The 21,999-nt window shown below is 45.7% G+C and overlaps 1 protein-coding gene across 3 annotated transcripts in view; it reads left to right on the top strand.

The window, feature by feature from the left end:
• kcnip2 (Kv channel interacting protein 2) overlaps positions 1-21,999 on the top strand; it is a 125,816-nt gene that overhangs the window by 35,092 nt on the left and 68,725 nt on the right. The window contains exon 1 of one of the 3 annotated variants that reach the window (XM_035407420.1): positions 19,136-19,803. The exons of the other annotated variants lie outside the window; for them this stretch is intronic. Within the exon in view, the coding sequence (XP_035263311.1) occupies positions 19,716-19,803 (88 nt within the window). The 5' untranslated portion in view covers positions 19,136-19,715. Of the gene's footprint in view, positions 1-19,135; positions 19,804-21,999 lie in introns of those variants that run through there. 3 annotated transcript variants of the gene reach the window in all.

The raw sequence follows: 21,999 nt of genomic DNA, 5'->3' as shown, positions 1-21,999 counted from the left end.
CACTCTGAGGCAGAACTCAGAGTTACTGAAACCACAGTAATTGCTTTGATCTCAGCAGAGCTCACCAGCCCTGTCCTCTGGGGGGCTCCAGTGTCTGTAAGCCTTCCTTTCACACAAGTAATGCAAATGGCCTGATTCAAGCAATAAGAGTCCCCCCTCCACAGTTCTGAGAGGGCTGGTCTTTTAATCGTGGCTGGGAAACCAGTTAGAATTTGGTTTACTATAGTGGTAGGAGATTTGCGATCTTAATGGGTCCACCTAAATGAATGGCGTTATAATGGGCTATTGAGAACTCACTGCTTTGAACCAATCATTGTAATTTGTTTTGGGGGGGAAAAAAGTGTTCTCATTGGTTTGTGTAAATTGTTTATTGACAGAACATGGTAGCTCTGAACATTATGTTCATGACACCCTACTTCTTGCATCACTACCTCATTGAAATGGTGGGGCCTTTTTCAGGTTTTTAACATTTTTGGTGAATAAAGATTTTTTTTTGTTTTAACATCGCTGTAGAAGCTTGTTCCAGTTATAACTATCCTCCGAGTCTCAGCAAAAAGAACAGATTAAGTATTTACATTTTTCTGACGTACCACAAATGTCTTGGATGAAAAGGTTTTTTTGCAGTGAAAATATTTTCAAAAATATTATTTCATTTATTTTAATTGAACATTCCTTGTAGTGTAGGTTTCTGCATAGTAGGATATACTGAATGGTTCTTGAGATTAAACCCAGAGACTCATGTCTCCTACAGGGGACCACAACTCATTGTTTGGTCTTAGGAGGTTATAGAAAGGATTTCTTGCATCCTGCTCTGGGTCAGGCTGATCTGAAGTTTCATGTGTCTTCATAATAATAAAGTAAACCCTTTCTTGTTGGAAATGGCTTGGTTAATTTACAGCTTTCCCTTTTAAAGTATACTTTTAAAAAAAAATTTTTACATAAGACTTTCGGTTCCACATCAAGTATTTGTCTCTGGAACTAGGACACAACCCTTTGGGTTCTAAAACAGTCCCTGTTCATCCTCCAGCTTGATTTATGGCAGAAATAACCTTTTTTCTTATTCATAAAATAGGTTTTATCTGTGTGGACTGTGCCCAGAGGAGCGTATTAATCTTTCCCTGGGTGCATGTGCATTTGGGCAAATCTCATCACACTTAAACTGCAGCTAGAAGAGTCAGGAGCGTGGCTGAGGTGTTTCATAACTTTGAGCATGTTCTCCTCCCCCCCCCCCCCCCCCCCCCTTCCTGTCCATCAAGCCGAAAGCCTGTTTGTATTTGACAGCGACAAATGCTTTGTCATTCTTTGACGTTCATAATTATAACATGTTACTCAATAGTGTTTCTAACACAAGTCATTAGAGTGGCTTTTCAAAGTAAAGAAAAGAGGAAAGTGAAGGAAGGTGGTTCTACTGTTTTACTGCTACTAATATTGCCACCATTACTGCAACTACTACTAACTTTTGATGCTACTGCATCTATTACTACTACTAACACGATTAGTAACGATAATAATAATAATAATAATAAAAATAAAAATAAAAATAAAAATTATTATTAATTATTATTATTATAATAATACATGTGATGGTGCAGTGATTGAGTCCTGGGGAGTGTGTTATAATAATAATAATAATTGTGATGACGCAGTTTTTCCTGGGGAGTGTGTTGTGATAATAATAATAATATTAATAATAATAGCAGTCCATTTTGCTGGGTTCCGGTCCAGTCCCGTGAACACCTGTCTCTCTGAAGCCTCCATGTTTGGCCGTGCCTGATGCAGCAGTGGTTGGGGGGTGTGTCCTGGGGGGTGTGTTCACCCTGCAGGCCCGGCCCCATACTTCGCAGGCCGTGGGGGCAGCGGGAGTTTGGGGATTAGCGTGAGCGTTGTGCGAACCTGCTCCCCCCCCCCCCCCGCCCCCCAGCCTCCTGTGTTTGATTTTCCACTGCACGCCTGACAAAAGACCCGGTTCATTACAGGCTGCCGATGACAGCGGCCTTGCGTGCCCCTGTCACTCTCTGCTGTGAGCGCGCTCGGCGCCGTGAGAAAAAAACACTCAGCCGCCTCATCTTCCGTCGCCATCCCAGGAGCTCTCTCTCTCAGCCGCTGCCTCTCGCCTGGCCCCCCCCCCCCCAGACTCAGCACACAAAGCCCAGCTTCACATTACCTGTTGAGAGAGGCAAATCCCTCCCTGGTGAGGGGCAGCATTTAGGCATTCTGTTCTGGGGAGACACATTAGAACCCTGTCTGGCTCTGCTCTATTGTGTGCTTTTAGACCAAAAAGGCTTGTGCGCTGCTCCATTTAAATATTTAAAAATATGTGCCGTTTCCTGTGTTTTTCCATTATAGTGTGCTCAGGTCTCATCGTGTATGCAGGTTATTTTCCAAAGCTTTTTAATAGAACAGAGGAAGAGCTGGGTTATAGGGAACAGAGAGAGAGCTGGGTTATGGGGAACAGAGAGAGAGCTGGGTTATGGGGAGCAGAGAGAGAGCTGGGTTATAGGGAGCAGAGAGAGAGCTGGGTTGTAGGGTGCAGAGAGAGAGCTGGGTTATACAGAGAAGAGAGGGAGCTGGGTTGTAGAGAGCAGAGGAAACTGGGTTATAGGGAGCAGAGCGGGAGCTGAGTTATAAGGAGCAGAGAGGGAGCTGGGTTATAGGGAGTAGAGGGAGCTGGGTTATAGGGAGTAGAGGGAGCAGGGTTATAGGGAGCAGAGATGGAGCTGGGTTATAGGGAGCAAGAGGGAGCTGGGTTATAGGGAGCAGAGAGAGAGAGCTGGGCTATACAGAGCAGAGAGGAAGCTGGGTTATAGGGAGCAGAGAGGGAGCTGGGTTATAGGGAGCAGAGATGGAGCTGGGTTATAGGGAGCAGAGAGAGAGCTGGTTATAGGGAGTAGAGGGAGCTGGGTTATAGGGAGCAGAGAGGGAGCTGGGTTATAGGGAGCAGAGAGAGAGAGCTGGGCTATACAGAGCAGAGAGGAAGCTGGGTTATAGGGAGCAGAGAGGAAGCTGGGTTATAGGGAGCAGAGAGGGAGCTGGGCTTTACAGAGCAGAGGGAGCTGGGTTATAGGGAGCAGAGCGGGAGCTGGGTTATTGGGAAATATAAGAAACATAGCATAAAGAGCAGAGGTGGAACTGGGATCAGTGCGTTGCTCTGCCTCAGGCAGCCCTGAGATAAGCAGGAGTGTGCTGCTCACCGATAGTCTGAGGCCGCCCCACAACACTGTAGCTGTGCCCTTCAGTTCTTTTTCCAAATTGAGATCCCGCCCCCTCCTGCTCTGACAGGCCACGCCCCCCTCTTCCTGCTGTTGTCTTTCCCAATTGAGGGCCCTGAGGCGAGTGGAAAAATGAACCTGCAGTTTAACCAGGGACAACAGCAGCCTTTTTTACTAAAGGCTCCCTCTGGCCACTGTGTGGTACAGAGATACAACTAATATTACTTCTTAAAATGAGAGTATGGCAGCTTTCTATTCATGCGGTAACAATATAGATGTTGCGATGCAGTTTGTTTTATTCAGATTTGTTCATATTTCTGCTGGCTTAGAGCAGGAGTGGGGAGAAGAAGAGGGCAGGGGCAAAGCAGATGGAATTCTGGGATTGGAGAGGGCAGGACCAAAGCAGAAAGAATGATGGGGTTGGAGAGGTTGGGGGCTGAGGTGGAGACCAATCTGGGAGTGCTGGAACCATCTTAGGAGTGACTGGACAGCCACATAAAGGGCATAGCCTATATTTGGCTATTCCCTGTTTTGTGAACGTGTCAGTGCAGAAATGTCACAAAGTGGTTTGTGGTCATGGGAGTTGACTTTTTATGTTTCTGAACATATTCTTGTTTCTTTGAAACTTAAAAGAAAATGATATGCCATTATACAGAAATTCGATTTTTAAATTATCCATCTGTTAGCTGGGTATTTACTGCGGCTAATCATGATTAAGTACGCGATTAAGTGTATATGTTTCAGGCCCAGTTTAACTGCTACACCACACTGCCACCTCATGATACAAGTGAAAATATCAAAATAAAACGAGAGCAGCCTTCTTCATGTTAGGGTATGTATTTATATATGCAGCTGATGAGTATAAGGAAGGTCTGGTCTCCTCATAAGGCCAGGAAAGTGCAGTGAAACTAACGCACTCCCCTGGCATGCTGGGCAGGGTGGTGATTTTAAAGGAAGGAATTTGAAAGGCTGACTAAAGATGGCCCAGTATTTAACACACGCACACACACATATACACTCATACATACACATGCATACACAAACACACACACACCACACAGTATATACACACAGTATACATACATGTACATACACAGTATAGACCCACACACACGCACACGCACAGAATATACATGCAGTATACATATGTGCACATACACATTACAGACACACACACACACATTCACAATACACAAGCAAACACACACACACACACACAGACCCTTCCCTAGTCTAACTTCATTACTCTCTGTTTTCCTAAGAGGAACTGTGGTAGTACATTTGCAAGATGTGTGTGTGTGTGAAAGAGGTTGGAGGGTATTTACATGAAAAGGCTAAGCAGTAGGGAAGGAGTGCATTTAAGCTCAAAGCTTATCATCGATTGTGGAAAGGTTAGGAAAGTTTTTAATGGAGGGATGAGTGTATTTATGAATGATGTTTAAGGTGTCCCTCCTCAACATACGAATACAGGGTAAAGTGCATTACTGCATGCATAAATAACAGTGCATATACAAACAAAAGCATATTAAAATGCATTAGTGCAAAAGTAAATTACATGGCCTATAATGGGGATAAATAAATAGCATGAAATTGCACATAGTCCACAGAAATTCACATTAGTTTGTAAAAATGTGTAGAGGACCACTCAGAGTTATGAGACACCAGTTAAAAAAGAACAAAAAAGCACAATACATTTTTAAAATGTGTGAGTCTGCATCTCTGTTTTCCCCTCTTGCTTTGCCTCTTGAAGAGCTGTGAGGCTGAGGGAATAGCACTTTTAATGAAGACTATGCGTATAACATACTTTTAATGCATTATAATCTGCTCATGATACAGTATAATTATAAGTATAAACACTCATAAATATTCATATTGCTTTATAACAATAATCATAACACACAAAACATTCATAATGACTTATGACGTCAATGTCTAAATGCTGTTTGTATTTTTTATTGTTCTTTAATTATTAAAAGATTTGTATATTGTGAAATTGTTACTATCATATGTTATTTCTATTATATGTTATATTATACGGCATGTATTATTTTTGGACAGAACCTTATTTTATTGGTCTGTATGGACTTAATGTTCAGCATCACCATTTTTTCTAATAGCACAATGCCTCCTTAGTGGGTCATTTCTGGGAACACAAGCCTACTGTATATGTTTTGAATAAACTTTCACTAGTGAAGCTGCACAGGTCTAACTTACACTAAAACCGCTCCTGGGAAAGGTTCATCCTGCACCCCACCATGTGTTTCTGAGGCCTGCAGCTGGGTCTTTGCTCTTGGAGTGATTCATTCACAAATGAACCATTTTTTCAAATGGATATTCGGACCCCTGATTAGGACTGTGTATATCCCTGTTCCTGGAGATCTACCGTTCTGTAGGTTTGCACCCTAACCCTAACAAAGCACACCTCATTAAACAGATAGAGATCTTTGTTGATCTCCTAATTAGTAGAGGCAGGTTTGCCAAATTATTGTTCAAATGAAAACCTACAGCATGTTAGATCTCCAGGAACAGGGTTGGTTATCACTTGTGAAGATGAAAATGTTTGTCCTCTGTGAGTGTTTAACTGTATATAGGAAGTGTAGATATGCAGTACCCTGCACATTTGGATAATACCGCATGCGGTGTGTTCTTCCTTCAATACATATTTGCTCTTATCCTCATAATCTGTGGTAAACATGGTTGATGTGACCAGGGCTGTGTTCCCTCAGCTTTAAGAGCAGGAGCCTGGCTGTCATATGCTCCCATATGTTTGTATCAGAGGAAGGGCTTACCCAGCTAATAGCCACCCCACTGTCTCTGTTTAATTCCTTTGTGAAAGGGTGACACCAGAGATCATTCCAGAGTGTATGGTCTCCTCATTCCCCCTGTTGGGTGACTAACAGGTGAATACAGACTTGATACAGACAGGTCTGGAGTCCCAGCAGATCTGGTTTTACTGTAAGAGGATTTATGTCAGATTTAAACTCACAGCTTGAAAGTTGGCATTGGCTCGCTAAGCCAGTGTTGCGCGAGAAAGCTCTCCGGAAACTTCTGATGAATGAGAGTTAAACGACAGCCTTTGACTCTCCGTTGTGGCAAGTCCTCGGGCCTCCTGAGGTTGCAGCAGGGGTTTCTGGGATGTTGGTGGTTTAAATATGGGATCTGGGTCCGTAGGCCCCTGGTGGATGGGGAGAGGGGCAAGTAGGTGATTTTGGGCTCAGAGCTCAGACAGGTAGGTTTAGGTTTTATTAGTATTATTGCTGTGAAGATGAACAGTAAAATGTTGACAATGACATCATACCTACGTATGATAAAATATGCTGGTGGAGCTTACATATTATAGGGCTGCTTTGCATTTATCGGTCCTGGGGCCCTTTGTTAAAGTCAATTTAATCATGAACTCCAACAAGTACCTGAACATTTTGCCCAACAACCTGATATCCCCCCGACAGGAAGATCAAACACGGCCACAAATCTTTCAGAAATGCGCATGCCTCAAAATTGACCAAGGAATATGTAACTGACCATTACATTACTGTTTTTTGATGGCCATTGAATATTTATGGTTTGAAATGAAGAGGACAGTATACAAGTGCAGAACAAAGAATCAGAAGAATTTTGAAAGGTTCTATGTGGAAGAATGATCCAAGACCATAGTTCATTACTTATGTTGTGTATTTTACACTGCCATTTTGCTCATTTTTATGAAGGGTTCCAGTAATTTTGGAGGGTACTGTCCGCGTAAAGATATCCACAGCCTGACTGAATCACTCTTCTGCCTCAGAACTGTCCGGTCTTCAGCATACGGGGGAAAAGGCGGGTTTCGCGGTCTGTCGCTCGTGCTATCCGAACCCAAGGCTCGCGTCACGGTTTCGGCGCATGGGTTTCAGAGGGACACGGAAAATTCTCTTGCTTCATTTCTTTCCCCTCGTCCCTCTTCCCGCCTGTGCTTATCCTCTTAAGCCGGAGAAAGAGCCGGAAGGGCGCAGCCTCGCAGGTTAAATCGGGCGAATCGGTCCGTGACGCGGAACACCGTGAGCCCAGCTCTCTCAGCTCTTCTGTGGAAAAGTTGGGAGGGATTTCAGTAAACACCCCCCCCCCCCCCCAATCTAATGGTGTCAGCAGGTTATTGTGATATTTGCCTTCCGCAGTTTGATTATGATGACATCATTGTGCTCATTTGCAATCCTAAAGACTGCGTCAAAGCTATTGTACGCTACGGGCCTCACTGCCAGGTCTCCAGGCAACACAATAATGGCATTAATTTAGTGCATTTACCACGGTCAGTACGAATCTGCTTGCTCAAAAAAAAAGTGTTTCATTTTTCCGAACATTAAAATGGTCATGCTGCTTTCAAAGGCCCCACTCTGCTTTTATGAGGGCTGAATGAATTTGGCCAAATAGACAGGTGTTCTGTAGGAACACCTCTTACCGACTGTTGATACATCAGCTTCTGAGAGGAAGGAGTGGAAGGGCAAAGGAAAGAATGGAAGAACAGAAAAAGGAAAAGCAGGATGTGGGTGGCGCAGCCTGCTCCCTCTCTGTCAGAGATGGCCCCGTGGGTGGGCAGGATCAGTGGAGCGGTAAGACTCGGTGACTGGTTCGGCCGCTCGGGCCAGGTGATTGACAGTCCAGCGGAGAAAGAAAACAGAGGCTGGCTTGTGTGACCTCTCTGGGGCATGTGTGTGCGTTTGGATGTGTTGGTGTTTGAATGTATGGGAGTGTGTGCATTTTTTGTGGCAAGATCTCTAATTAGGGTTAGAGTAAAATCCTACAGGACCGTAGATCTCCAGGAACAGGGTTGGTTACCACTGATATACCCAGTCCTAATCAGGGGTCTGCATGTTGATTTCAAAAACTGTTTAATTTGTGAATGACTCACTCCTAGAGCAAACTGCAACCCAGCTGCATGCCTCAGAAACACATGGTGGGGTGCAGGGTGAACCTTTGCCAGGAGCGGGTTTAGTGTGAGTTACCTGTGCAGCCTCGCCGGTGAAAGTTTATTCAAAACATATACAGTAGCTGGTGAGCCAGTCCTCAGAAATGACCCACTAAGGAGTCATTGCGCTTTTATAAAAGCTGGTCATGCTGAACATTGAGTCTATACAGCCCAATAAAATAAGGTCCTGTCTAAAAATAACATTACAGCATATGCCTGCATTCACAAATATGTGGAAAATGATCGTAACAATTTAACAATATACAAAGCCTTTAATAATTAAAGGACAATAAACAATTCAAGCAGCATTTGGACAAAGGTGTCTTCAGTCATTATGTGTGCGCATTTGGAAATGTTGGTGTGGAACGTATGGGAGCGTGTGCATTCTTTTTGTGGCGAGCACGTGTGTATGTGTGTGAGTACATTTGCGTGTTTTAGCCATGCTTTAAAATCTCCTATGCCCATGTGGCTCCAGGAAGTCACTTGTAGTGCAGGGTGGGATTGTGGGACAGTGAGGGTGAGGGAAAGGACAAGCGCTGTGATGTAGGATATGCTAAGTAGCTCAATGTTCCTCTGGGACCTGGGCTAATTACTCCCTTTAATCTTCCCTTGGCCCCCTCCAGTGCCTGTTGTGTGTGAAGCTCAGACTTTAATTGATTGGCTGTTGTGTCTGTGGCTGAGGCTTGCATTGATTGGCTGTTGTGTCTGTGGCTGAGGCTTGCATTGATTGGCTGTTGTGTCTGTGGCTTGCATTGATTGGCTGTTGTGTCTGTGGCCCGGGTTGAGAGAGTGCAGACGGTCAGGGCCAGGTTGAGTGCAGACGCTGTGAGAGACAGTAAAAACTCCTCCCAGGGACGCAGGGACATGCTTTTCCCATTCCGCCCCGATGTCCGTGCCATGCATCCCAGCTCGGCGCTCCCGGCGCTCTGTCCTGCTCCCGGGGTACATCTGTCCTCAGCGCAGGGAGCAGCTGGTCCGCCTCCCTCCCCGCCAAACTAAATGCCGCGCCCTGAACGTCAACCTTTGTCCTGAACTTTTGACGCACGGTTCAGCGCAAGTGTAAGGACTGCTTCCGGGTCGAAGGCCTCTTCACACACGGCCTCACAGATGTGGGCGGCGATTCTTGTGGCCCCACCCACCTGCTGCTTTGGCCTCGCTTGCTCCGGCCTGTCCGTGCCCCTCCCACCTGCCCAGGCTGCTGGGTTGCCCCGGTTACGCCATGTCGTCGTAGCATTTTCACCTCCTCTGCGGGTAAAGCAATGAACACACAATGCTGCTGGAACTCTGCCCACTCTGGCCCCACCCACTTCTCCTCTTGCTCCTCCTCTTCCTGTCTCAGGCTCCGGGTGGTGGTGGCGGCACGCTCGCCCGTCCAAACCCGTATCAAAGCAGCTATCTGCTCGCCCAGTGCTTCCAACCGGCCAATCGACTGGGAGTAGCCGATAAGGATAAGGCTTTGAAAGGCAGTTTTTAAAAAAACCTGTTCTGTGGGGAAATGGAAGACCGGGCTCTTGTGGAAGAGAACTCCCTCCCGTTAAGATCGATATTCTCACTTATGTCATTCCGGTTGCCTTTCTGTCCGAAGGGTACAGACTCAGAATGGCAATGACCGGAGAACAAGGACATTTTGAGAAAACTCAAAGTACTGTAGGTACTTGCTTTCATCAACAACTCGAGGAACTTAAATTCAGGCGACACACCTTTTAACTCCGGTGCTGCATTTATTGATGAAGAGCCAACATTGCAGCACTCTGTGGCTTTGTGGGTTTGTGGCTTTAACTTTGTGAGTTTACAACAGTGTGAAAGTACTTATTTAATTTCCTTACCTGCTACATCTGATGGTCTGCAGCTTGATACTTAAGGTGGGTCTTCTCTCTTGTTGGTATTATGCAGGAGGACAGAAGCTTTTTCATTTGTCCAGAAGTCAGTGATTGGGCTCTCTCACTTCCACTTCCAATCAATCTCAGTTTCACTCCGACTCCCACTCTTACTCCCCCCTCATTCCCACTCCCACTCTCTCTTACTCCCACTCCCATTCCCACTCGCACTGCCACTTCCACTCCCATTCCCACTTCCACTCCCACTCTCCTCTCATTCCCCCTCGCTCTCCCACTCCAGTTCTGCGCTCCCTCCCCTGCCCACAGAAGTGTAGTGAAAGTTCTAATCAGAGACACACTATTCGGACTAGTGAGGAACACGCCTTGATGTTCAGCCTAGCCCCTCGGAGCATCTTCAGAAGAGCCCCCCCCTCCATGTTCAGATCCTGTGGCTCAGGTCCCCCGCCTTGCAGATTTTGGTTCCTGCTTCAAGGTTTCAAGGTATCTGTGCAGAACTACATGTGCCACTTCCTACAACAATTATGCACAGATATGCACAATGCACATGTATGTGTTGCAGCATTGCTAAGAGTTTTTGCTTATGTAACTGTAGGAATAATTTTCATTTTACAATCTCTGATGATAACGAGTTTGTTTTTCCTTTTTTGTGTTTTGTGTCTTTGTGTCAGGCCAATAAATGATTAATTCTTGTCTGAATAATGCAGACGTATTGGTGGGGGAAACAGTTTGAGTCAATGTCCCTGTGCATGAAAGTGCTCTCTCTCGCTCTCTTCCCTCTTCTCACATACACACACTCAAGTGCTGCCCCAGTGCCTTCTACTTCCATCTGCTCCAAACACAGGTCTTTAGGTCTTTCTGTGCTATGTGCTGGAGGGGGAGAACACAGCACAAGCATCTTAGTGACGCGAGGGGTGGTCTCATGTCATCAGAAGCATGCTGCCTTTTAAGTACTGCTGTGACTGACACTACCACAGGCCAATGGGAGAGCAGCAGGTGGCAGATGCTGTTGGCAATTGGCACCACACTCAGTACAATGAAAAACGTTTAGAAGTGAAACAGATAATGGGTGCTCTGTCATGGCGTTTTAAAACAATAACACCATCATCATCAACAGCTACATGCTCAATCCCATTTTCTCTTTATTTGCATTAAAAGAATGTTGAAACACACTCCAAGATTAGTGCCGAGTCCATCTCAGAGCTTGTCTCTGCCACTGTAACATTGTCAGGTTTGTGGAACTCTGAACAGGGCTGAATGACTATTATCACAAATACAAACTGGCTACTCTGTGCTGAATGAGTGCCAAATTGCCCTCTTGGCGTGTGCGTCCGTATGTATTTGTATGTATGCAACTGAGTTTGAGAGTGTGTGCAGTATGTGTTGCAAATTGGTCACCGTGTGTGTGTGTGTGTGTGTGTGTGTGTGTGTGTGTGCTGAAAGAGTTGTAAGCAATGTTTTAACTATACAATGCAATGCAGGGTGCAGAACTACACACCATTTGTTGATCTCTACTGTAACCAGTGCTTAATGAGTAGTGCTTTAGAGGTAAGCCTCATAATGGGCTCATTAAGAGCCAGTCAGGATTCTTCTTTTGGGAGTTACTGTGAAGATTGTTTTGTCACTTGCTCTTCAAGTTGGGGGCTCGTTTCCTCCATCTCCTCAATGATGCAATACTGCAATCTAGTGGAATCTAGAGGAAATGACTGTACTTTAGTTTTCTTTTTTATGTTTTCCCTGAATATTGTTTCTAATGGAGGCTTGAAAGACCAGTAGTTTATTTACATTCTCCTGTGAAGAAAGGTAGTTTGTGAGTAGTTTTGTGAGTCACAGAATAGATAGCATACAGTCTTCTCTGTACTACTTGTCTGTAGCTGAGAGCAGCGTCCTTATGCGTTCTCAGTACCAAAGAAATTGTAGCGGCCTCTGCTGCATAATTTAAGTATTACATGCATGAGTAAGAGGAGTTTTGGAAGCTCCGTCACCAGATGATGTCACAGTATAAAATAATTGATTCAATTCAATTCTATACTTTTATTGTCCCCGGAGGGAAATTTGCTTTGCAGGCTAAAAAGGTTAAAAAGGTTAAAACAGCACAGACCACATTTTACACGACAGCCATAAAAGTACAGACACTTAACAGACATGAGATTAAAAAACGAGCAAGAAACACTTGACCATAAAGTGCATAATCTGGGCATAACCAATTATCGATATTTGTCAGTACATAGGATTATACAGCACATTATTAGGTTAAATAAATAAAAGGCAATCATAACAAGAGTGTTAAGGGCAATGCCATTACTTGTGCGTGTTCAGTAGATTAATGGAGGTAGGGATAAAGGAGTTTCTTGTTCTATTGCACTTAAATTTTGGTACTCTGAATCGACACCCAGATGGAAGGAGCTGAAGAAAATGTATCTTACTTAGAAGTATAATAAATCATACATGTGCATTCTTTGCAGCTTCACATGCTGTTTGGTCTCTTTCTCCCTCATGTTTTAATTAGTGCATAAGGCTATGTAGGAGAAATTCACCCCATTTTGTTAAATGTATCGGTTGCTTGTGTTTATGGTCCATGGTCTTGTGATAGTAATATATCAAAAACTTTGTTTATTTTTAAAAAATCAAAATGTTTTTAAAACATTTTTCCCCGGTTTGTCATGGCCAATAAACTACAATCCTGACAGGACTCAGGCCTGCTTTCACATTCAAATCAATCCTGGAGAGCAAAGCCAGCTGTTACAAGGCACAACTCATACAGTGCATTGTGCTGCCACTAGATGTCGTTAGAGAGCAATGAGCGAGAGAGAGAGCACCAGCAGACTATCCCTCCTGTGGACACGCGGTGTGTTACATCCCGGTAGTGCCTTGTCGCTAGCTGACAGAGGATACAAATTATCCGTACCTACACTTGATTGGTCAGCTCTACACCGAAACTCTGTGCCTTTACTGGCTGCGCTGCTGGCAATCTCCACGTCATCACGTGACTAACTTTTAGGAGCACTGTCTTATAAACATGGACATTGCATGTTTCATGCTTAGGTTGTTTGGATAATTCATTGCAGATGGTGAAGATGTGAAGATACTTTCCCAAAAACAAAAAAAATTGTACTTTCTTTTCTAGGCCAGGTCAGGTGTAATATTTTACTTCATCAAAGGTGATCTGCACCTTGCTCTGCCTACTCTCAGACTTCCATTTGAACTGTTTCACACCTTGGTAACCTTGCAGGACCTCAGATTGCCCTCTAGAAAGCATGATGGTCTTGCTTACCAGGCCTGTATCACAGCTGTCTCATTCGGTATATGCTGCAGTCATACTGAAATAAAAAAGCCCTTATTATCAGGATAACGGAACACTACAATGTACTGTGAACTCCATGATATTTGGGACAATGACATGTTTTTCTTGATTTGGCTCTGTATTCCACAAGTTTAGATATGTTATCAAACAATTCAAATGTGTTTAAAGTGTAAATTCTCAGCTTTTATTTAACGGTATTCTTTTTACTTTATTTAAAGGTGCACTTTGGTTTCACCATGTTGAAATTACAGGACGTTTTATACATAGCCCCGCCCCATTTCAGGTAATTTTTTGTCAATGAAAGTCACATTTAGTACTTTGTCACATATGTTTTGCATGCAATGACTGCTGAAGTCTGTGACCCATAGACATCACCATTTTCTGAGTATCTTCTCTGCTGATGGTCTGCCAGGCTTGTACTGCAGCCATCTTCAACTCCTGCTTGTTCTAGGGGCTAGTTGCCTTAAGTATTCCCATCAGCATATGAATGTTAAATTGTATTCAGATTGGGTGAATGACTTGGCCTTGACATTCACTGGCACAGCTCTGGTCCTCATGTTGACAAGTGCCAATGACTGACTCCAAATGCAATCAAAGGCCTAGAATCAAGGCTAGACACTGAAAGCTCTCTTATACCTGCACTAAGAAAGCAATGGAACGCACCTGACTAATCAGAAACAACTGCAAAGTCATTTGTCATAAACATCATGGTGCCCTAAAATCAGAGGACTTTGTATAAAAAGTGCTGTAAACCAAAATGTATAAAAATGTCCTTTAATAAAAGCTGAGAATCTGCACTTTAACCACATGTGAATCGTTTGAGTACATATCTAAGATTTTGGAGTACAGAGCCAAATCAGGACTTTACTGTACATGCCAATGTACAAATTATTACCACTTTCGGATATTGCACTCATTGCATTATACTGCTGTGAAATATATTTGCAATTATATTATAAAACTCCACATGTTTATGTATTACAGCATAATCCATTTCCTGGAAGGGGTGATAGCCATTTACTTAACTAATAAGTATTCAACAGGCCTCAGGCGGCTTGTGGCCTGTTCCTCATTTGTTTAAAGGAAACAATATTTCATACACAGTTCGATGCTCCTCGGATAAATGTGTTACAGGCATAGCGTAGCCAATACATTTATCTTGGGTGTAGGAATGTAAATCAACATCGCAATATATTCAGAACCCATGGGTGCAAAGCAAACGTTATACTGTCAGGAACATTTCCTTTACCTGTTACATTTACATTAGCTCTTCTGTTAGCTGAAATGAAGCAAAATCTTTGTAGCGCACCGAGGAATTACTCCTCACAAACACACTAGGAACATAAGAGTGCGAATTGTGGGGTACAGTGCAACACTCCTACCATCACTGACCTTCTGTGTGTTCAGAGAAGGACACATGGGGCGACTTAGCTCAGGAGGTAAGAACGATTGTCTGGCAGTCAGAGGGTTGCCGGTTCAAACCCCGCCCTGGGCATGTTGAAGTGTCCTTGAGCAAGACACCTAACTCCTAACCCCTAACTGCTCTGGCGAATGAGAGGCATCAATTGTAAAGCGCTTTGGATAAAAGCGCTATATAAATGCAGACCATTTACCATGATCGCCAGTGTTCTCAGGTAATTACAGAGAACGTCTGCAATATGACTGCCATAGATATGCTACTGTTTCAAATTTATTAAACATTGATCTAAAGTATAGGGGTGTAGAAGCACCTTTTTTGAAGTTGCTGCTACACTCCTGCCCCTTCAACTGCCTTCCACCCCAAAAAAGGAGTATTCAAATATTATTTGAGCAGAGAAAGTGAGCATCTGATTACATCCAAAACTTTGCTATTTTCGTCCTTATGCATGCCAGATACTTTTGCCTTTCTAATTCAACTCCAGTGGTGACTTCTTGATGTGTGCATCACATCTTTCCACATGGCATCTGTTTCTCACCTTTCACTAATGAGATGAGAAACATCTACTGTGCTTTTTATTACTCTGCCTACCATGGTAAATAATTAGATGGGATGCAATGGAAAGACAAAGGCAGAAATGAAAGAACAAAAAAGTGAATGTGTCATATTACAGTTATTCTTTCTAACTTCTTCTGCCCCAGTGGCTTCGTACAACCTGGCTCATTGAACTTGTGTGGCAGTGTAACAGTGTATAATCTCTGGTTCAAACACAGCTGTCACCAGATGCATTTTTAGCCCTGACTCTCAGCCAGTGAATTAGAGAGATTAGGGGAGAGAGAGAGAGAGAGCAACCTGCGTGTTGATAGCGATAGCTTAGGATCTCCACTAGATGGCAGCATCTTGCTGATAATGAGTCCGGGTGGAGTCGAACTCTCTCCGGCGCAATCTGTTCACAAGGTGTTGCAGTGTCATACAAGTGTGTGAACCAAAGACCCTGCGTAACAGAGGTGCTTCTATGAATGTGCACACCCGTGCTATTGGATTAAGCTGTGGCTAAGGCAAAGGTTCTCCTGATCCAGCAATGTTCCTGTGAGCCCAGGGCTGTGTTTATTACATTACGTTTTAGCCAATTAGCAGGCGCCCTTATCCAGAGTAATTTACTGATTTTTACATTGTTTTTACATACCATACATTTATATGGTCGGATATGTACTGAAGCAATTCAGGCGAAGTACCAAGCATGCAAAGGCTGCTCCTCACCTGGTTATCAAACCTAAAAACGTGGAGCCTGCCAGCCCCAAACCATTATGCCACACTGCCGGTTTCCTATTGACAAGATACCTTAATCCAGGTTGGATTTGGCCTTTGTGTAGTTTGAGAGAAATGAGTATATTAACCTGAAGGCCTCAGAGGCTCAATGGTGGTCTCTGTCAGACAGAGACTTGGGCCTGCAGTCCTCAGGTTTATGTGACTGTGCTGTGAGCAGAACTGGCAGGGACCAGAGGGAAATTCACATTGACACATTGCACATTGGGGATTAGGGTGTTACTGCTCGGTTGAATGCTTTGCCCAAAAGTGTGTGTGTGTGTGTATGTGTGCGTGTAGCGAGAGGGGGGTGGTGGTATTGTGGAGCATGGAGTGCCTGCAGCTGGCTCGATGACTCCCTATTGAGCAAACTGCATTGAGACAGCAGGTGCACACACACACATTCACACAGACTCACACACATTCACACACACTGACACACATTCACACAGACTCACACACATTCACACACACTAACACACATTCACACACACACACACTCTTAAACTTGCACACACACGCACATGCTTAAACTCATGCGCGCACACACATACACAGAGGTACACACTCATGCAGACACACTCACTCACACTCTCTGACACTGGCATGTTCATGGCTACGCGCGCGCATGTGACTCCACAGTACGTCTGTTTATTATGTCACGGCTTCAAAGGGACTTTAGGCGGTAGTAATGAAATCAGCTCCGCAGATGAAAGGGGAAGCGGTTACATGTGCAAATGTTCTCGGGGCTCGCCGCAGCGCGAGGAGCGTTCCCCTTTAATCGGCTCTGCGGCGCCGCAGCGGGGACGGTCTGGCCTGGGGACGCAGCGCTCGGAGGTCTAAGCTAAACCAACGCTCCTGCGGCGCTCAGAACCTTCGCACCCGCCCTGCACAGCTTCTCGTGTTTCGGCTGCTCCACGCAGATTACAGTCATATCCTGCTCACACTCCAATGCTCAAGCTGCTGATTGTCCCCACTGACGATGTGCCTTAACCCTTTGAAGAGTAGGTTTTTTTGGCTGTTTTTTTTTTTCTTATCAAAATTCTAAGCCAGTGTTCTAGAACTTCATTGCTTTCAATTACCGGTAGTGATTGTGACATCACCATTAGAATGTTCAGTTATGAACATTCTAATCACTTAGTTGTGGTACACCTTAGACCTTAAAGTTCGGAACGGAGTGTAGCACAGTGGGTAAGGAACTGGGCTTGTAACCGAAAGGTTGCCGGTTCGATTCCCGGATAGGACACTGCCGTTGTACCCTTGAGCAAGGTACTTAACCGAAATTGCTTCAGTATATATCCAGCTGTATAAATGGATACAATGTAAAATGCTATGTAAAAGTTGTGTAAGTCGCTCTGGATAAGAGCGTCTGCTAAATGCCTGTAACATAATGTAAAGGCTTAAAAGTGATAGTTCCCTCCCGCTGACACTGTTCTAAAGGTCGCAGTGCTCTTCTTTGACGCCGTGCTCATTAAGTAGTCATTATCCTCATTGGCACTGCACTGCACAAGTCACCGTCATTCAGATTGACGTTGTGCTGCATCACAGTCTTGTCCCTTCATTGATGGCTACAACTTACAATTATGTCGCATTGACATTGTGCCAAACACATGCCACTGTCCTCCTCAATGTCACAATCGCGCACATACACAGCATCCTTTCAGCCTTTTTTGTGATCTTAATAAATTTTGAGAATTTAGTCTAAACCTAATAGATGCTTTATCATTATATTGTCAGGTCGTATTTCCTGAAACGTCATCAACAAATGTCTTTTTTTTCTCCTCGGTTTACGGTTAAAGCAGACAGAGCCCTGCTTATCAGCCGTGGGGCTATTGATTTTCCGGCACCCTTTCAACCTTTCCTTCATCCCCTTTAACGCTAAGAACACTGCAAATCAATGCGCAAATCCTGCCCCTGCTCACACTTCAACACATAGGCTTACATGCTGACAGATTTCTCAGTTCAATTAATATGACAGTTTTTATTCAGGAGTCTGGGTCCAGGTTGTGTTTTGGTGTCTTTGTGGTGTCTGTATGCTTATAAAGCATGCCTGTAGTCCTCTAGCCAGGGGTTATATACCTCAATACCTCACTTCACTGCACATGGTCCAATGCCCCTTTGCAGCTGTTGAAACATTACATTTTTTTATCAGTCTTATCAGTGCCACGTGTAGATTTGTACCGACTGCGATTGGCCGGGCAAATCCCGTGGAGTCTGCGGTTGCTGTGGAAACGGTAATCACCTGTAATTTGCAGCATTTGGAAAATCAGGCAAACTGAATAAGAACTGGGAGGAGGAGGAAGAGAGAGGGAGGGAGAGGGAGGTGATAGAGATAGAGAGAGAGAGAGAGTGAGAACACATTGAGGAGTAGGGGAAAAGGCAGTTCTTCCAATCACCACAGGAGGTGAGGGAGAGAGGAGCCAAGCGAAGCTGAGCTGTGGACCCCTGGAGCCTGCCTCCTCCCTCCCTCCCTCACTTGGCCGGAGAGCCGGAGAGAGATGACAGGAGACGCAGATCACACTCCCGCTCTGTTGACCGCCGTCCGCTCCACGCTGAAGCCACACCTGGGTTGTGCGAAGGCCACGCTCCCAAGACCTCTCCAGAAAGGCCCTGTTTCCCTGAAGCCACGCCTGAGCGCATTCACAGCCACGCCCCATACCTACAGAGGCCACGCCCTGGTCATCTGAGGTCACCCACATGCTACTCAACCATCGCTGGAGCCTTCAGCTCTTCGTGTGATTCCTCTCTTCTGCCTTTCCTCTCCTAGTTCGACCAGAAACTGTTCTTATCCTCCTCTCTTCCTTCATGCTATGGAGTGAGGAAGATTTTTTTTGCTGGACTGCAATCTGTTAGCTCTGGATTCCTAGAAAGAGGAAAAACTTTGGGAGGGAGCTGCGGAAGCAACAGCTTGAGCACCGGCAGCAACAGTGCATGTAGAAGAAGAAGAAAAGAAAAAGGATTTTTAAATCCATCCCCCTGAGAGGCAGCAGGAACCCTTGAGAGAGTGGGGTTAGGATGTCGGCTTAACCCTGTCACCCCCCCCACCCCCCCACCCCCCCACCCCGAGTGCCTGAGTGACACGCTCTGCGCCAGTCCTGTGACCGCGCTCTCCGGAGGTAAACGCGTGTGGCGGAGCCCGCGGAGTAAGGAGAGAGAGAGAGAGGGAAAGAGAGAGAGACAGCGAGAGAGAGTGAATGAGAGAGAGCTTTTGCCACTGATCACCGTGTTTGCTCTGTTCTTCCGCACTTCATTTGCCTCACCGTAGACAGCTTGGATTCCAAAAATAAGGGGAAAAAAAACAAAAGGAAGAGATAAAACAATCTCTGGAGACGGCGTCCTTTGAAAGCAGGAGGAGGAAAAAACAAAACGGCGGAAAAAAAATCACTGGTGAGCGAGAAAAAGAAAATCGGCGGTGCTGGGAGAGGTGTGGAGCGGCGCGCGTCGTTTCTTCGCCTCTACTTCCATCGCTGTTTCCCACTTTGAGGCTCCGGCGCTGATCCTGCACAGGTGGAGCGGCGGTTTGAGATCAGCGAGGGAGAAGGTTCCAGAGGATCACCAGCAGGGGTGGGCAGGAGCCGCACGTCCCCTCGACACACACACACACACACACACACACACACGCGCGCGCGCGCACGCGCTCCAGCACGCTCCCGCTCGTCCTGCCGCACGCCTGTCGCCCGCCGTCGTCCCGAGCAGCCGTCCAGCCGAGATGAGCCGGTGCAGGGGGAGGTGCCGGCGGCAGCTGGCCAAGGCGGCACGCTACTTCTACCGCTTCCTGATGGGCACGCTGGCGCAAGGTAGGCACCTTCACCACAGCCGGCGCGGGCCCGCCGCCTCAGTCTGTCCAGTTACATCACTGCACACCTTCGCCGCCGCTCGGTCGGGGGGTGCAGAGGGGGGGGGGGGGGGGGGGGGGGGGGGTCGAGCCTCTTTTAAATGGACCCATCCCCATCTTCAATTCACTGTCATTTCAAATGAAACTTGACTCTCAGGAAGGGTTCCGTTCGATCTGGCGTGGAACTCCGGATTCGCAGTTGGAGAGTTTTGTGCTTTCTGTTAATTTTTTTTTTGTTTGAACAAATTGTTCCCTCCTCCCAAATTTAAGGGGCGACTGTGGCTTTTATAGTCCCCTGTTTCATCGTTAGTGTGTCCTGCTGCTGGTTTTTTACAGCTCCCGAGGCGTTTGACTGCAGAGTGTGAACGTGGAGCTGTGTGCTGCTCTGTGGCAGTATGGCACAAGCGCTCTGTCTGAGGAGTTCTGGAGCCGCAGGTGAACTGAGTTAAACTGTGGCTGTGAAAGTGTTAGAGGCAGGTGACGCCGATCCCCGGCTGCGTTCCCCTTTTCTCTCTCTCTCTCTCTGTCTCTCGCCGCGGCTGGCTCTTCGCCCTGATGACTCTTGTAAACGTGTGGAGCGACGGGGTCAGCTCTGTGGGCGCTGTGGCACCGCGTGGGCGCTTTCGCCCGCCTCGCTCCCGTCCTGCCCCGGTAGCGCCCTGGCGCAGGGGCGCGACCTTCACACATCCCCGTGTTCTCTGAAGGTCGCCCGCTTGTCAAAACCAGCTAGCAGCAGCTGTTAGCATCCGTTAGCAGCCGTTATCACCCAGTGGCAATCGTAAGCGACCTCAGTTTCAGTCACTGGATTCATTAGTGTGTTTTTTCAGTATTTATGTCATTTCATGCTTCACCAGCCAAACAGATTCGGGGGGGGGGGGGGCATGGGGAAACTTTGTTAAGCAAAAAGGAAACAAGAGGTGTTAACATCAAAGATGAAATGGCTTTATGTAGGATGACAAACGCTACTGCTAATTACCATATATACAGGGAAGGATTCATATTAGCTGAACCTCAAAGAACATTAAATGATTACTGGAGCAGTAGGCATATCTCACTTTAGGTATTTTAAACAAAGCTCCAAGCACTTTTTAAACCAAATTTTGTTTGATGGGAGAATTAGTGTATTTCTTCAGTAATTAAGATGGTTCTACGGCCAGTTGTGCAGGTATAAGTGAATATGACTGCGAATCCACTTCGGCTCATGCATATGTCTGAAGCCCTGCGACTCACGCGTACAGTATGTTTGCTGAGCGTTTGCTTGCTCGAGCGGTTTGAGGTACGGTGAGTGCAGCGTACGGACGGCAAAAAGAATGGGTGTGCGCATCCGCAAGTTTGCGGCTGTGCCGTGACAGTTGCCATGGAGACGGTCTCCCGCTCGCCTCCTTGCCGGTGCCGGTGCCACCGTGGCCTTTTGAGACTGACGGGGAAGAGTGTTCCGGGCCCACATAAAAGGGTGATTCTATAAAGGCCACTTGCTTTTTAAAGTCTTTTCATTACACGTTAGAACAGTGCCAGTAAATGTGCCTGCTGTCTAGGGCTCGGGGAGGATGTTGGATCTTATCTTTGTGTGACTGACACTGAGCGAGAGGATGTGTGTGTGTGTGTTTGTTTGAGAGTGTGTGTGTGAGTGCGCGTGTGTGCATCTGTGTGCATGTGTGTACGTGTGTTTGTGTCTCCTTGTGTGTGTGTAAAATGCAGCCACTGTCCATGGTGAATCCCTTTGTTGGTTCTCTGCCCTCTAATGTATTTAACGAGGGACCTATTAAATACATGAGATGCACAAGTGAAAGAAATGAGATACAAAAGAGACATTTTGAGAGGTGAAGATGTAAGGGGCACACCAGACTAGAGGTGCTTTAGTGTATTTGCGCCAAATGCACTCTATTGCATGCAAATGCAGTACACTTTAAAAAACAATAGATTTATATATTCTAAAGCTTATTGGATTCTTAGAGGACAATCCCTGACACACCGACTCTGCAAGCATTGCAACTTAGTGTAACATAATTTCAAATTGGCTGTGCTGTGGATGATTTGATTTGATTTGCTTGGGTGGATTCATGCATTCACAGTGGACCAGCAGACCCCTCCCCAAAATACCACCACTGGTGCCTGGTGATACCTGGTAGCACAATCAAGCACCCTACCCCCACCCACG

The sequence above is a fragment of the Anguilla anguilla genome, chromosome 2 (assembly GCF_013347855.1).
Source record: "Anguilla anguilla isolate fAngAng1 chromosome 2, fAngAng1.pri, whole genome shotgun sequence".
NCBI lineage: Eukaryota > Metazoa > Chordata > Actinopteri > Anguilliformes > Anguillidae > Anguilla > Anguilla anguilla.
This window is presented reverse-complemented; position numbering and strand designations above follow the sequence as displayed.